General features: G+C 54.1%; 3 protein-coding genes across 3 annotated transcripts; 1 reads left to right on the top strand and 2 right to left on the bottom strand.

The window, feature by feature from the left end:
• Positions 1-996: 996 nt before the first annotated feature.
• ColSpa_05082 (uncharacterized protein) lies at positions 997-1,350 on the bottom strand (the record flags this gene model as incomplete). The annotated part of the gene is made up of 3 exons (XM_049271294.1): positions 997-1,011; positions 1,045-1,138; positions 1,238-1,350. 3 exons carry the CDS (start codon positions 1,348-1,350, stop codon positions 997-999), a joined length of 222 nt encoding a protein of 73 aa, XP_049127251.1.
• Positions 1,351-10,278: 8,928 nt separating this feature from the next.
• ColSpa_05081 (uncharacterized protein) lies at positions 10,279-11,094 on the bottom strand (the record flags this gene model as incomplete). Its single annotated transcript, XM_049271293.1, has 2 exons — positions 10,279-10,895; positions 10,959-11,094. 2 exons carry the CDS (start codon positions 11,092-11,094, stop codon positions 10,279-10,281), a joined length of 753 nt encoding a protein of 250 aa, XP_049127250.1.
• A 773-nt stretch (positions 11,095-11,867) lies between these two features.
• Positions 11,868-13,345, top strand: ColSpa_05080 (DNA excision repair protein ckn1; the record flags this gene model as incomplete). Its single annotated transcript, XM_049271292.1, has 2 exons — positions 11,868-12,085; positions 12,151-13,345. The coding sequence occupies 2 exons, from the start codon at positions 11,868-11,870 to the stop codon at positions 13,343-13,345; spliced, it is 1,413 nt and encodes a 470-aa protein (XP_049127249.1).
• Positions 13,346-13,394: the final 49 nt, after the last annotated feature.

The raw sequence follows: 13,394 nt of genomic DNA, 5'->3' as shown, positions 1-13,394 counted from the left end.
GCTCTCGAGGGTCTGAGCAACAGCAAACAGCACGCTGGTACAGATGTGGGATGAGATGGGACGGGGGAGAGGGGAGGGGGAAGGGGAGGGGTCGACAGCAAGCGACCGACGGGCAGGGGGGCGTGCGGGGAGCAAAAACACAAAAGAGTGATAACAGCTTCTTGCTGCGTTGCTCTCGGCTGGACGTGTTTGCTGGTGGTGGTCTGCGGCGACCACCACCGGTGGGGAGGGGCCAGCCTCGAGCGTTGCTAGCAGTGCTGCCAGTGCAAGACAGAGCCGGTGGGCAAAGAGCTTCTGCTTGTCGGGACCGCGTGCAAGGAAGCAAGGGAGCAAGGATGTACGCTGCCCGTCAGTTTGTGGTTAGCTGTCGAAAGGGAGGTGAGGGGCACCCGAGACAGGCGCAACAGTTGGCCGGCACGAGGAAGACGGACGAGGGTGGGTGGTGGGTGAAAACTGCCAGCCCAAGTGGTTGGAGGTGAGATATCCTGGCAGGGGGGGAGGTCAAAGTTGACCTCGAGAGAAGTGCGGACACCGATTGCATCCTGTCCTGACATTGCAGACTCGGATTGGCTTTTTTTTTGCTCTGTGATATGGACCAACATCAGTGTCATGACTTCCAGAAACTCTAAGCAATGCAGTGGTCTCATCTCCCCCAAGCTAGAGCGCCATAGGCATTTTCTCTTGGTCTGGTGACCCGGCTGTTTGAGTCCGAGTCTGAGTCTGAGTCTTCCTCCTTCTGGCCTCGTCGCAAAGAGCTCCAAGCCTCCTCTGGCTATCGGTGGTGTTCGCAATGGGATGAAGGGGAAGGGGGATGGGGTGCTGTTGGAGCCCCCCCCTTTCGGGTTGCAGCGGAGAGACAGCCTCAGCGTCGGCCGGGTCGGTCAAGATTCAAGACCTCCAAGTCACCTGGCTCGGCAGCGGTGGCCTAGGGACATGACCATAGACTTGCAACGCAGTGAGGCCAAGCCAACAAAGCAAAGTATCTCCCAAGTAGCATCAGCCCCTCAACTTCTATGTGGAGGTTATCGACCGAAGCCCACGTACTCGGTACTCTCCAATTGAAGGAGCCGATGCGCGAGTCGCGTCGCAAAGTCCGGACGTCGATTCGTACTCGATACTTTCCCACAGGCCGCCGACCCTAATGTGTATGGAGAAGCAAACTCTCAGTGTCTCACCTACTCACTTACTCACTTACCTGTACTCACTTACTCACTCACTCACTCACTCACTCACTCACATAGACTCTCTCTTAGTCGCGGCTGGCCTACCTAGTCTGACGGAGGCTCTGGTAGCATTTTTTCGTTCCTCTTGGTATGTAAAGATGGTTTGTGTCTCTTTAACGAGTGTCATCATCAAAGCAACAAACATGACCATGCCAAGCCCGCCGCCTGTAACTCGGCGAAAGGAGCTCCACGACTGTGGAGCTGTCGTGGTGGGTTTCACCCAGGAGCCCAGGACGGGGGTTGAAATTTTTCTTCCTTTCCCTCCCACATCCTCCTCCTCCTCCTCCTCCTCCAAAAAAAAAAAAAAAAAAACCGTTCCCGCGGCTCTCCTCCCTTTACCTCGCACCCACCTACCTCTACGGTCGGTCCGCATTTCCATTGAGATGAGCGTCAATGCTGCCCTGTAAACTTCCAAAAAAGTGAGGATGGTGTCTCGGAATTCCGTGACTGCCACTGGTGGACGTGATCCCCCTGGACGAGACCTCTGGCCGGGTTCTGCTGCTCGTCTGTCTGGTCTGATCGGAGAGATTGCCAAACGGCGAAGCGAGCTTCCACATTGAACCCATACGGCCGTTTACCGAATTCCTCAACGACGTCGATCTGATTCAGGGTTGGTCGTGCAGTAAATCCTTTGCGCAGCAGCGCTCGATAAGCCGCAACCGCATAGTGTCCGCTCCGGGCTCAGACCCGGCAGCGCCGGCGAGCCTCACGGCACGTGGATAGCACACTGCCTGTGTGTCCCGAAGTTTGCCTATCTTCTCGCCAACACCCAGACGCTGGATGACCAGTCGGTGTCATTGGGAAACAAGGTTTCGCGGGGGTAACGTTAGCTAGGCACGCTGATATCGCCTTTCTATCAAGTACTACGCCATCCGTTCGTACTATGGTAACCCCCCACCCCCTGCGCGGCGTGTACCTGTTACCGTACAACAATGGCATTTTGCCCAGTGCCGGTGCTCATGTGCGTCATGTCCAACAGGACCGTTGTCCGGAGCTCAGACATGCGGTAGCAAACACGGCCCTCCCCATGTCCCGTGAGCAGCCGTCCCACAGTTACGTCGGCTGCTAGCAAAGCTTATCCCACGCAAGCAAGACGTGCAAATAGTTGACAGCTCATCGGGGCCTTTGCTGCAGAGTGAGATAAAACGCAAGATACTGCGCGCGACAGATGCGGGTGCCGATGAGGGAAAAGATGCGCCGGGTGGCCCGCAGCGGCTACCCAATGAACGGGAGGCCGAATTTTGATGACATTCTGCAGCACATCAGGTTAGTCAGAAAAAGGCTCGTCAAGGTCGCAAGAGGAACGTGACAACCACGCTTTCGAGTCTCGCTAGCCTTTTGAAGCGGGTCAAAGGCTGCCGAGTCTAGCCCGAGCGCAAGATGCCGAGGGGTGAATCCTGCGGAAGATCCCTGCCCTATCCAGCCTCCGGCTTTTGTGTCAAGGTCAACGTGACCTGCGCAACGCCGTCGACAAGCACCACGCTTGTTAGCCGTTGGCTTGTCAGCAAGGCTGGATAGTGAGGCGTACGTACGCGGATGGTATCACTGGATAAGGCGGCTTACGGGGCGGAGTCTTCCTCCGCCAGGCAGGCGGGATAGGATATGTGTGCGCACCGTCATAGCGACGGCAGCGGCATTGGCCGCGAGGAGTCGTCAACTTGTGGCCAATGCCTGGCCTCTCCCCAACGTTGTGCGGCTACCTCAGATGTCGTTACGACCGTCTTGTCCAACCAACTGCATCCAAGCTTATTCCCTGGACGGGCTACCAGCATTTGCGACTCGCTGCCGGAAGGCATGGAAGCACCCGTGACTTTCCAGCCGCTGTGGTTTACGTCCGACCACAGTTGCTGATGATTGAATACGAACCTGATGACAAGGGTTCCGTCTGCCAGTGCTAACGTGGTCCATTGAAACGCGTATCCAAGTTGCTCATGGCAAGCAGGTGTAACAGGAGGTTTGTGTTCACTACGAGTTGTGTAGCAGGCACCAGCTTGACGGGGTTTGGACAAAACGAGCACTCGCGGAAGCGACATCTTACACCGCCGCTCCCTTTGCGTCTGCATGTTATCCGTATCCCGTCACTAGCGCTTATCATATAATCAACCAGCGTAGTTCACAACTCTACACCTCGGCGACTCTTGCTGATACTGGAGGCTCTTAATTACCAAATAAGCGTTGAGACTTGGATGGTAGGCTCCATGCTGAGCCAGGGCGAAGCTGTTGGGTGGGTAGGATTTATATTCGGAGCAAGCTCCGAATATAAATCTTACGAGCCCAAGATCAAAACGACTGCCGGGCAGAATATTCCAAGACCGGGTCTTGTCGAAATGAGATCATCTTGGGCTCAAAGTTTTTAAATCACTCGGCTGCCAATCTCACGTCCCATACACACCGTTGCTGCTACGTATGGCTGGGTGAAGGCGGTACCTATTTGACCAGGCGGCATAGAGCAAGATGCAGGTCGGTTTGAGCTACCCAATGAAATGCCTAGCTATTGCGGCGTTTTGCACTGGTGAGGTGAATAACCTCCTGCATCGGCCCACGTCTCTCTGCCACCCTCGATGTGCACGTCACAAAGATGCACTCGCCCAGCTCTGCTATTGGCATCGGATCAGTCACCGCCTTTTGTAGCCTAACACGGTGAAGAAAGTTCGTGATCTGCGGGCTTTATCGACCATCGGTGGGCCGTGTGGTCGACGAAGGACGAGCACACATTGCGACTGGCTAGGCCGTAGGTTCCAAGTCTCATCAGTGGGCGAGTATTAGTCTCTGGCGCCCCCCGCAATGTTGGTAAGCCAGAAGCCAGGTCCCTCATTTCGCAAAGAATTGCGAAGATTTCGAGACCCTACATAGTAGGTATTCGACTGCCGTTGAGGAACACCCTGCACCCGCCCCCCCCCCCCCTTCTCCTAGCCTGTCCGGTCTCTTGTCAGAAACTGAGCTGTGATCCGTCACCTCGAACATTGTACAACAATCTTCATCTCTTATCGATTGAAGTGATCGTCACCTAAAGTTCTGGGGCGCAGGAGTTACACTCTTGACTCCCAGCCTTCGATGGCACATCCCCAGCCGAGTCTACCAGTAGTTTCTCATTCACCTGATTCGAGACCATTGCCTGGTCTCAAGTGACTATCGCAAGGCAGACATTGTACAACATTTCAGTAGTTCGAGTCCAAGCAGCTATTGCGTCGCGTGCTGAAGAGGGGGAGATATGACAGCATCTAAAATGGCGTGACTTTGTGTGTCGGAGGTTGCATTGGTAGGCCTCTCCCTGCCACAAAGAGCCTGCCGCACTGATCTCAACGTCCGTGTACTTGGCTGCAGGGGGGCTTGCAGAGAGCATTGCGGCGGTATTATGGACCGCGCATCAAGCACGCCAGAGATATAGGGTCCTGCGCGAGCATCCGAGCACGAATCCACTGCGAAGTCACGAGATTCAAACCCGATGTCCGATACAGAGTACTCTGTTGCTAGACAAGAAAACGACCCGGCATGAACAAAGACATAACAACAAGGACAAAACCTCCAAAGTCTGTCGGAGAGATCTCTCCGCGAATGTGAATATAAATTGACGTAGGGATGGTTGGCCGACGGCCGGGGAAGACGGATACTCTAGTGTACTTCCGTTCGTCTCGTCTCGTCTGGAAAACGCCCCCTAGAGTGACCGGATCAAATGCAAAGCAGCCGTCAGGCTGGTAGCAAACCTCAAAAGTGTACAGGTGAAAGAAAAGTGGCTAGGTATCTTGCCATCCAGTGCTGGATGCGGGGAACAAATCTAGTCGCAAGATCGGCAGGGTTCGGCCTCAATAGTCGCATTGACGACCGAAGTTTGTCCATCGCGAAGCCTGCCGCCGTTCCTGGCTGTCCCGAAACAAGCCTACTATGTACTTCGTAACCAGCCACCTCCATCATTCGGGCGAGAAGACGAAGACCGAGGAACTGGCGCGTTCATCTACGCAAGACCGACGGTCTAGGCCCGGGCACACATCCCATCGGCAGAAGCCCTTGGGCCACAATCGGTGATTACAAGTTGACTTTCGCCGGTGCTGACTGGCGGTGTCTCTTTCTCCAAAGACTCAAACAAGCAACCCGAGGGGTCGTTGGGGGTCCGGAAATTGGCGCACTACCAACTGGAGACGAAGGTTTACCAGGGCATGCCGGGATGTTGATGAAGGGCAGGCGGCCATGTTGCAAAATTCAACGCCAGTCTGGCATTACGCTTCACCCTTCATCCTGGCACACCCATCCTCATCGGGCGACAGCAGGCAGGAGCGAGGACGAGTCTGGTCCACGAAATGCCACCGTCGCGCTGCTGGCCGGCCAGTCTATCGAAAAATGGGCATCTGAGGTTGGCGATGGTTGGAACAGCCTTGCCGAATACGGCTTAGGTCGCAATCCGTGGGGTTGACTGCCAGAGTTGCGCCGAACGATAATAGGTTGCACTCCTATCATAGCAGCGTTTGTAAGTGCTCAGGTTGTCTCAGGCAATCCCATTTTGAGGCCAATGTTCGTTGCAAAAGGTTTGTTTCTGCTCAACAACGCCCGAGCTGGCATCGATAGGCAGAGAGTTCACTCTCGAGAGGGGTTCTTGGAGACGTATCCCATGTCTCCCCTCTGGGGGACCTGGACGTATTCAGAGTTGAATGAATGAAATGCCAAAACTTTACCCAGTGTGCAAAGGTTTGCGCCCAATGGCGGGTGAAGATTGGTTCCAATCCCATGGTGTCTGAGCAGAATGCATGGCCCGCCCCTCATCCCACGCTTTCGTCAGTTCTCACAATCTTTCGGTTGTAGCGCACAGCGCTCGTTCTAGAACGCTGGGACAGATGGATAGCATCGAAACCTCAAGACCACCCCCACAATGGGTTCTCTGATCCTGTTGTCGTTTGATTTCCTCACAGGGCTGTCCTGGATAGAGATGGCTATTTCGCATCTGGAGTGAGCCGGATTTCAAAGCTTCGGAGCCTCGGCTGGCGGTGAGAGGCAAGTCGGTCAACATCCAAGCCTGGTCCCTTCTCTGGTTGCGCGCCCCAATCAAGCGCTTACCGTCACGACGAAACCCCAAGATTGGCATCTGTCGTCGTAGCAGATGTAGAGGGAAAGGCTTCCGGTATTTCCCACGCAAGTTTCGAATGCGACCATTGCCAGCTGGGACAAGGTCGTTGGAACAGGCTTTGCGACCTGAGTTGTGACATTGGTAACCAGACGGCCTTGTGTCGATCATCCCGAGCTGCGTTAGGGCTCTTGCATGGCGTTCAAATTTCGGAGACAGCGCCACAGGCGGGCATTGGAGCACCCCAACAGGAGCGGAGCTGAATGCTCTAGTGTACGTCTGAGAATAGCAACCCGGTGGTGTCTGGCTGGTCCTTGGCTGTGCCCTCCTCCTGGCTTCAGATATGTGGTAAGTATCCACAACCTCCGCCGCAGTTGGACGACAACATGCCGGTCAGAACTTCGGTAGTCGCAATCGCTTGCAGCCACGTGTAGAGGCGCATCGTTATGTACATATGCACTGATGCGTTGTGCTCCGTACATGTAGAACTTCTGCTCTGTGACTGACACGATGTCGGGATACGGGGACCGCAAGAATGGCACGCCCAGCTTAGACACAGGGGGGCCTCCAATCAAATGACTTGTCCACATTGTACACTCCGTTCCTTGAGACGAATCCCGTTTAAATTCGGGGCCGAAAGCTCTAGAAGGTTGAAGCGCCGTTCCATCCACCGAGACTAACAAAGTCGTCACTAAGCCAAACGATGAAACTGGTCACCATCATATCAAAAGGGACCAGGCTGTTCAGCCACGTTGGAACCCTGGATTATGATTGATCCACTGCGTGAAAAAGTACCATTGGTGAGCGTGCAAATCTTGCAAATTCGATGCAACTCCCTCCATCTCGATGTTGTAGGATTACCTGCTGGCCCAGCCCGGGACAGCTGGGACATACCTGCTTCTTTTCTTCTTCTCTTTTCTTTCGTTTTTTGCGCTCATCGGTAAGTGCCATACTGACAGCAAGCCCCGTCCACCGTTGGTATACATATCAAGCAACCGCAAGATCCAACAGTCGATTGACTTTGGTTGACGCTTTCATTCGACGAACCCTTAGATCCTAGCTAGGGTGGGACAGTACGAGTCTACAAACTTGGATGTGATGTGGACGCCCGTTTTCCGCGGATGATGCCGTGAAATCTCGAGAAAATTCGGAAATGTCCGTTGCCGTTATCTGGCCTCGTAACGACTTTCATGAGTACGACCGTTGTTGTGTTCGTGACACAGGTCGATCTGGGTTTATCGCCATCCATCGCCGGTAAGAACGGTCATGATCATAAATCACAAACGCTACGCGGCCCCGCCGTCGAAGCCGTTTGCCCCCTTTCCGAGGATCATGATGCCCAACACAGCCATTGTATATGGCGTGCAGGTAATGCATAGAGATTACTGGCGCTGATGAGATGCTGCCTACTGGTCTGCAGTCACATGACGAGAGCGACACCGAAACTGTGATACGCCCCCTGGCGGATCGCGTGGCCCACAGGGATGGATAAAACTCGATATCCAGATGTGATGCCTGAGTGTTGCATAGCGTGGTGGAAATCCCATTAGCTGGTCAAGGGGTTCTGTTGTGGGAGGGCTGTTAAGCGGTCAATGCGGGTTACACATGGTCCAACAAACTTTCGCCGCAAGGTCGCGAGATGCTGATCTCGATGCCCAACCACAACCATGGACGGGGTCTCCGACTTCCATCTCTGTTAGGCAATGGCACAAGGCATTGTTCGAACAGCGAACCCCTAGATATTCCCACAGACCTTGGTGTTCCGCCCCATGGGCTAAAATTTCCTCTTCCAGTATACACCCGGCGGGCTTCAATACGAGGTGAAAAGGGGCCTCCGTGGTATTGCAGTGCGGGCGCAGCCTGTGTACTGCAAGAAATGAAAGCCTGCGAGTAGTCTCCAAGTTCACAATGCAGGTTCTTGTCATACCCCTTGAAGGGGGCCAGGCCGATCTCCGATTCCCCATACATGGCCTTGTCTGGAAGATGTCAAAAGAGCCGAGAGGGGCGGGTTGCAGCTCCTTCTTTCGAGTCGCTTATGGTCTCCAAGGTCAATCCCTAAGCGGCCTCCGAGGTTTCTGCCATGGTGTCTTCAGATATTTTCCTGAAGCAGAGATGTGCAGCCCGATGCCGGCGAATTTGACGCGAAAGCTTGGTTTTGCAGCCTTGATAGAGTACTCCCCGCTGCCGCCCTGGTAAGAAAGTAATGACGTGTCGAACGTTTCTCCTCCCTGCTATCCTTGAGGACGGCTTCTGTAACTGCGCTTTTTGCTAGTAAACTATCGGAGAGGATCAGGTAGTCGAGCGACGTGCTGCCTGGGTTCCCCATGCCGACATCTAGAAAGTCAGACCTATGCCTGCCTACTCTTCTGGCCCGGCGTGTTAGCTACAGCTCAATGACTGGGGACCCGATGAACAACAGTCAAACAAAGGCCTTAATGAGGACGTCTCTCCGATCTTCAAACAACCTAAAGGCTCTGTCGTTGGTTTTGGAGAATAGCCTGGCCAGCTACGATCTCGGGCCGATTTGCCAAATTCTGGTATTGTTGTAGTTTTAGCTTCACTCGGTGTCTTGGCCCATTACCAGTGCCGAGCCAGAGACAGATAAGGAACGTAAGCCTCTCATCGCATCAGAGCGTCGGCCGTCATCCCCGAGATGACGTCTTCCGAAGGGCAGTTGGAACGTAGGACCTATGAAGCAATTCGATGCAAATCTTAGTGACGTGATGCCGGTGGTGGCTAGAGTTTGCAGTGACATGAACGAGCGTAACATGTCGAGCATTGATGTTCGTCGCACAAGTGACCCCTAGATCGCAATTTAGGCTGCTTGTCGAAATTAGGAATGGCTGAAATTATCATATTCAGATCCCATACCGATTTCACCATGATTAAATCCTGGTATCGAGCTCTGTATTCTTTGCGAGATGCCGCCATCGTTGTACAAACGGACTGCAATGAACATGGCGAAATTGCGCCAGGAGATCTAGCAGTAGATAGAGGGGCGAGATTGAGTCTCGCCGTCTCTTTGTTTCCGGTTCCTGTACCCGTATCCGACCGCTCTTGTGTTGCGAGCAACCTACGGCCCGTTCCCTCATAACTGCAGTGCCCCCAAGTATGGAAACGATACCCCTGTTAGTCAGATCCAGCACATCGTCTGCCACCTGACTCTGTGACTTTCTTGCTTCGACAGACTTCTTTCCGTCTAGCATTATGATAGACAAAATCCCGGTCGACTACAAAAGGTACTATTCGGCGGTTGATGGCACACCGGTGAGGGCAAATGGTGTCGAGGGCTCATGGTACACATCTTTCTAATTTCGTCCAGAGTCTGCACCATGTTTGCACGACGTGACTGCCCTCCATAGAAACGGCACTTGGCGGAGCGAGCGTTCAGGGAATGAAGTTTAGCTTGCCAACGACATTGGCTCTCCGGAGGTGGCAATGGACATTGAGAAGCTAGGTGCCCCAGTACAAACGTCCATGAACACAGGTGCACAGACTTGCCACGGTGACGTGGGATAGGAGAAGCAAAAAGCAAAAGGAAAGAGGCTGCCAGGCTCTGGCTGACTGTACTTCAGTAGGTCAGCAGACTGTCATGCTTCAATAGCCAAAGCTGTCTCGAAGCTGTCATGGAAGCGGTGACTTGAGGTAAAGAAACTGTCAAGTGGACGTATAGCCGGGTTTGACCGGCTAGGCTCGGTCGTTGGTGGTAAATCCCGTTGTTGGTCGCGCATCAAGACTGCCATTAGGGGAACGAGATGTTGGTGCTCCAAACCTCGACGGCAAATAATGCCTGGTTCGATGCAGGTCAACATATGTGCTGGTGGATGACAATGACAGATGCCGAGTCGTTGTGGCACGATTGCCGCCTCCCAAGCATTTAGTGCAGATCCTTTCTTTTCTGGGTTGCTGGCGACGGCCACCACTAAAAGAGGTACCAACAAGCGAGCAGTCATCGGACGTAGTCAAGTCAGTAGTCTGGGCACAGCAAGGTCTGGCAGAGCTCTAGGCGTCTTCAAGATCGGCCATTTTCCGTCGCTTGGGCGCTCTTTTCCAAGAACCAAGGTCGACGAAGCCAACAGGTGGTGGATGTCGGCTCGAGGGGTCAGCTAGAAGCCGGCTCGGCGGGTCGACGGCATTGCTTGATTCTGATTTCTGCTTGACCTCGGCAGGTACTTCAATGCCCTCAGTGAAGACCATGTCTCCCTTACTTCCCAGTACATCTTTGCCAGCTTCCTCAAGAAGAATGCCAAAGGCTAGCAAAGCCGATTCGTCCATACTTCTCTCGTCAATGCTTCGGGTACCGACTTGGTATGAAGGGTTGCGCTTGGGACCACCCAGGGCAGAATAGAAGTGGCTCGCATAGGAGTGGATGGACTTGAGAAGATCAGAGTCTGGCAACAATGTCCGACCGGCATCCAACAGGTTCCGCTCGTGGGCCATGTATACATCAAACTCAGCAAAACGCTCAGGCGCAGTCTTGCGGCGAAACAGCACCTCTTCTGGTGCTAGGGCGGAAGCGTTGACGGGATGTCTGCTCAGCTTGGGCGGCTTAGAACTGGCATTGGGTGGCTTCTCACCCCTGATGGCGGCATCCAATTTGCTATCAAATGTAATTCGGCCTATTTGATAGTTAGCAAACTCATTCGGGCAGCGGGTGAAAATTGAGTTCGGCAATTGCTCACCTGCGACGGCATCGTAGACATTGGCATGCCGCTGTGGACGCTTGGTCTCTTCCGCTGGAGGTTGAATAGGTTCCAGGTCGCTCGCGTCAGACCGAACTTCCGCTTCTGGACTGCTGTATGGTCTTTGTAGCTCCATCCTGCTTGCGATTGGTCGAAACGGCTGGAATAGACTCGGTAAGCTGACTAGGCGTCTTTCGCAGATGGCCAAGAAGTGTCTATGCTCATGCAACGAAATGAGACATGTATGCGAAAAAGCCAAGCAACGACGGATGCTCCTTTATGGAATATCGGAGCGTCAGGGCTACCGTGGTTCGATGGGAGGTGGTAAGAAAGTAGTTCCCGATTTTGGTAGAAGAGGAGAAAGGAGACGAAATGGGAAAACACCGAGACGTTTGTGGCAAAGACGACGACTTGGATGTGTGAAGGCTGGCGAGGTAAACAATGAATGCCCTGCGTGCCCAATATTTTCGTTGAATGAGTTCACCTCGTGCCTTCCGTTGGCTGAATTCAGGTTTGGGCAAGTCAACGAAAGTTTTGGTAAGTGGGTCTCATATTCCCTTCAACCAATGAAAGGAGCTCCTTCCTGGTAGCGCATCAAGTACTCCAGGCGTTCTGCTAAGCCAAATAAGGTAGTAGAGGCACTGAAGGCAGCTGCAGAGAAGTCACAAGGGGGCTTGGGGCAACTCATGCAAAGGCGGCTGGCTCCTTCCTCGACGTCAGAAGCTGCTGACATCATCACGACTTACTTAGTTCAGTGGCAGCAAACCTCAGCCTCGACATGCGATTGAACAACGACGATCTCGAGCCCGTTCAAGTTCGTTGTGTCCCGCCGACTTGGGGAGTTCCGTATGCTCGGCAGTATCCTTCGTTCCCTAACCCTCATCTCCAAGTGCACCAGGTCCCAGATGAATGCAGGCCCGTCTGTTTGCCCGCTCAACGGGTGAGCTCAGCCCAGACGCATTCACCCGAGCCACAACATCGGACCTCGTCCGGTCATTCGCCGCGGCTCCCCACCACCGATTTGATGGTGAGGGTGCCGAGCCGGAGGTGGAAGGCCGCCATACATCCATCTGGGCCCACCGAATCGGTGTCAATGCTTTGGCTCTGGACAAGTTTGATGGCCGCCTGTAAGTCTTCTTACCCCTTGAGCCTGCTAAAGTTCCATCACCTGACTCCAAACGTTTGATGATAGCCTTCTTTCCGGTGGTGCAGATGGCTCCGTGAAACTTTGGGATCTTCATCAAGAGGGAAATGCCCGTGAATCTCATGTCTTCCGACCCATCGCCAATGTTGCCCGCTCCGTGGGGGACGAGGCCAACGCCCATAAGCACGGCATCACCCATCTTGACTTTTACCCCTTTGACTCCGAGGCCTTTCTCTCCAGCTCATTCGATCGTTCACTCAAACTATGGTCTACTCAGCGGATGGTTGTGTCGGCCAACTTCGACCTGAACGCGAACATATACACTCATGCAACCAGTCCTATCGCCAATCACCTCTTGGTCGCCTGTGCAACCCAGCATTCATCTGTTCGCCTGGTAGACCTCAAATCAGGATCTTCCATTCAATCTCTTGTCGCTCACGGAGGTGCCGTCCTCTCGGCAGCTTGGAGCCCTCGCCACGAACATACACTTGCCACTGGTCACGTTGACGGAAAGGTTCGCGTGTGGGACATTCGGCGCGCCTCTGGCTTGGTCAGCCAGCTCGACCAAGAAGATAGTCTCGGTGTAATACATCGCTTCGACCATGCCATGGCATCTGGGCTTGATTGGAACCGCACTCCCCATTTCCGCAGCTCAGCTCGAGCGCACAACGAGGGCGTCAACGGCTTGACTTGGACCGACGACGGCAAGTACATCATATCAGCCGGCCTCGATCGTCGGATTCGCGTATGGGACGCGGCTACTGGCGCAAACACGCTAGCTAGTTTCGGTTCCGTCGTACAGAATAGGCAGCCCAAGACCGTGAGCCTGTTTGTTACGCCCGCCCGGCTGACTCCGGCACGTCGAGACCTCCTATTCTACCCGAACGAGCAAGAGATACTGGTTATGGACCTGCACGAAGGCACTTTGGTATCGCGCTTACGTGTGCCGGGGCCCTCAGGGGTGGCTGGAAGTCAGGGCAGTAGCGGCCTGAATGTGAAGAATCGAACCATGAGCATGGTATGGCGTGGCAGCGGTGGCCACGGGCTTCCAAAGGGCCCTGTGATGGGTGGTGGAAGTTCCTTCGGTGCAACTTACACCGCTCACTTGGACGGCCAGATACGTTCATGGATGCCTCGGCTACCTGGGGCTGAAGACGACGATGCAGCCCCTGACCCCAAGATGCAGACGAAGAAGAAAAGACACGTAAGCGCAAGGCCCTCGATGACGCCTTCAGGAGCTTGATGGGCAAACAAGTTACATTCAAATGATTTCACCCAATATGCCCTGCGGG

This window comes from Colletotrichum spaethianum (assembly GCF_022836535.1).
Source record: "Colletotrichum spaethianum MAFF 239500 DNA, contig11, whole genome shotgun sequence".
NCBI classification, from domain to species: domain Eukaryota; kingdom Fungi; phylum Ascomycota; class Sordariomycetes; order Glomerellales; family Glomerellaceae; genus Colletotrichum; species Colletotrichum spaethianum.
This window is presented reverse-complemented; position numbering and strand designations above follow the sequence as displayed.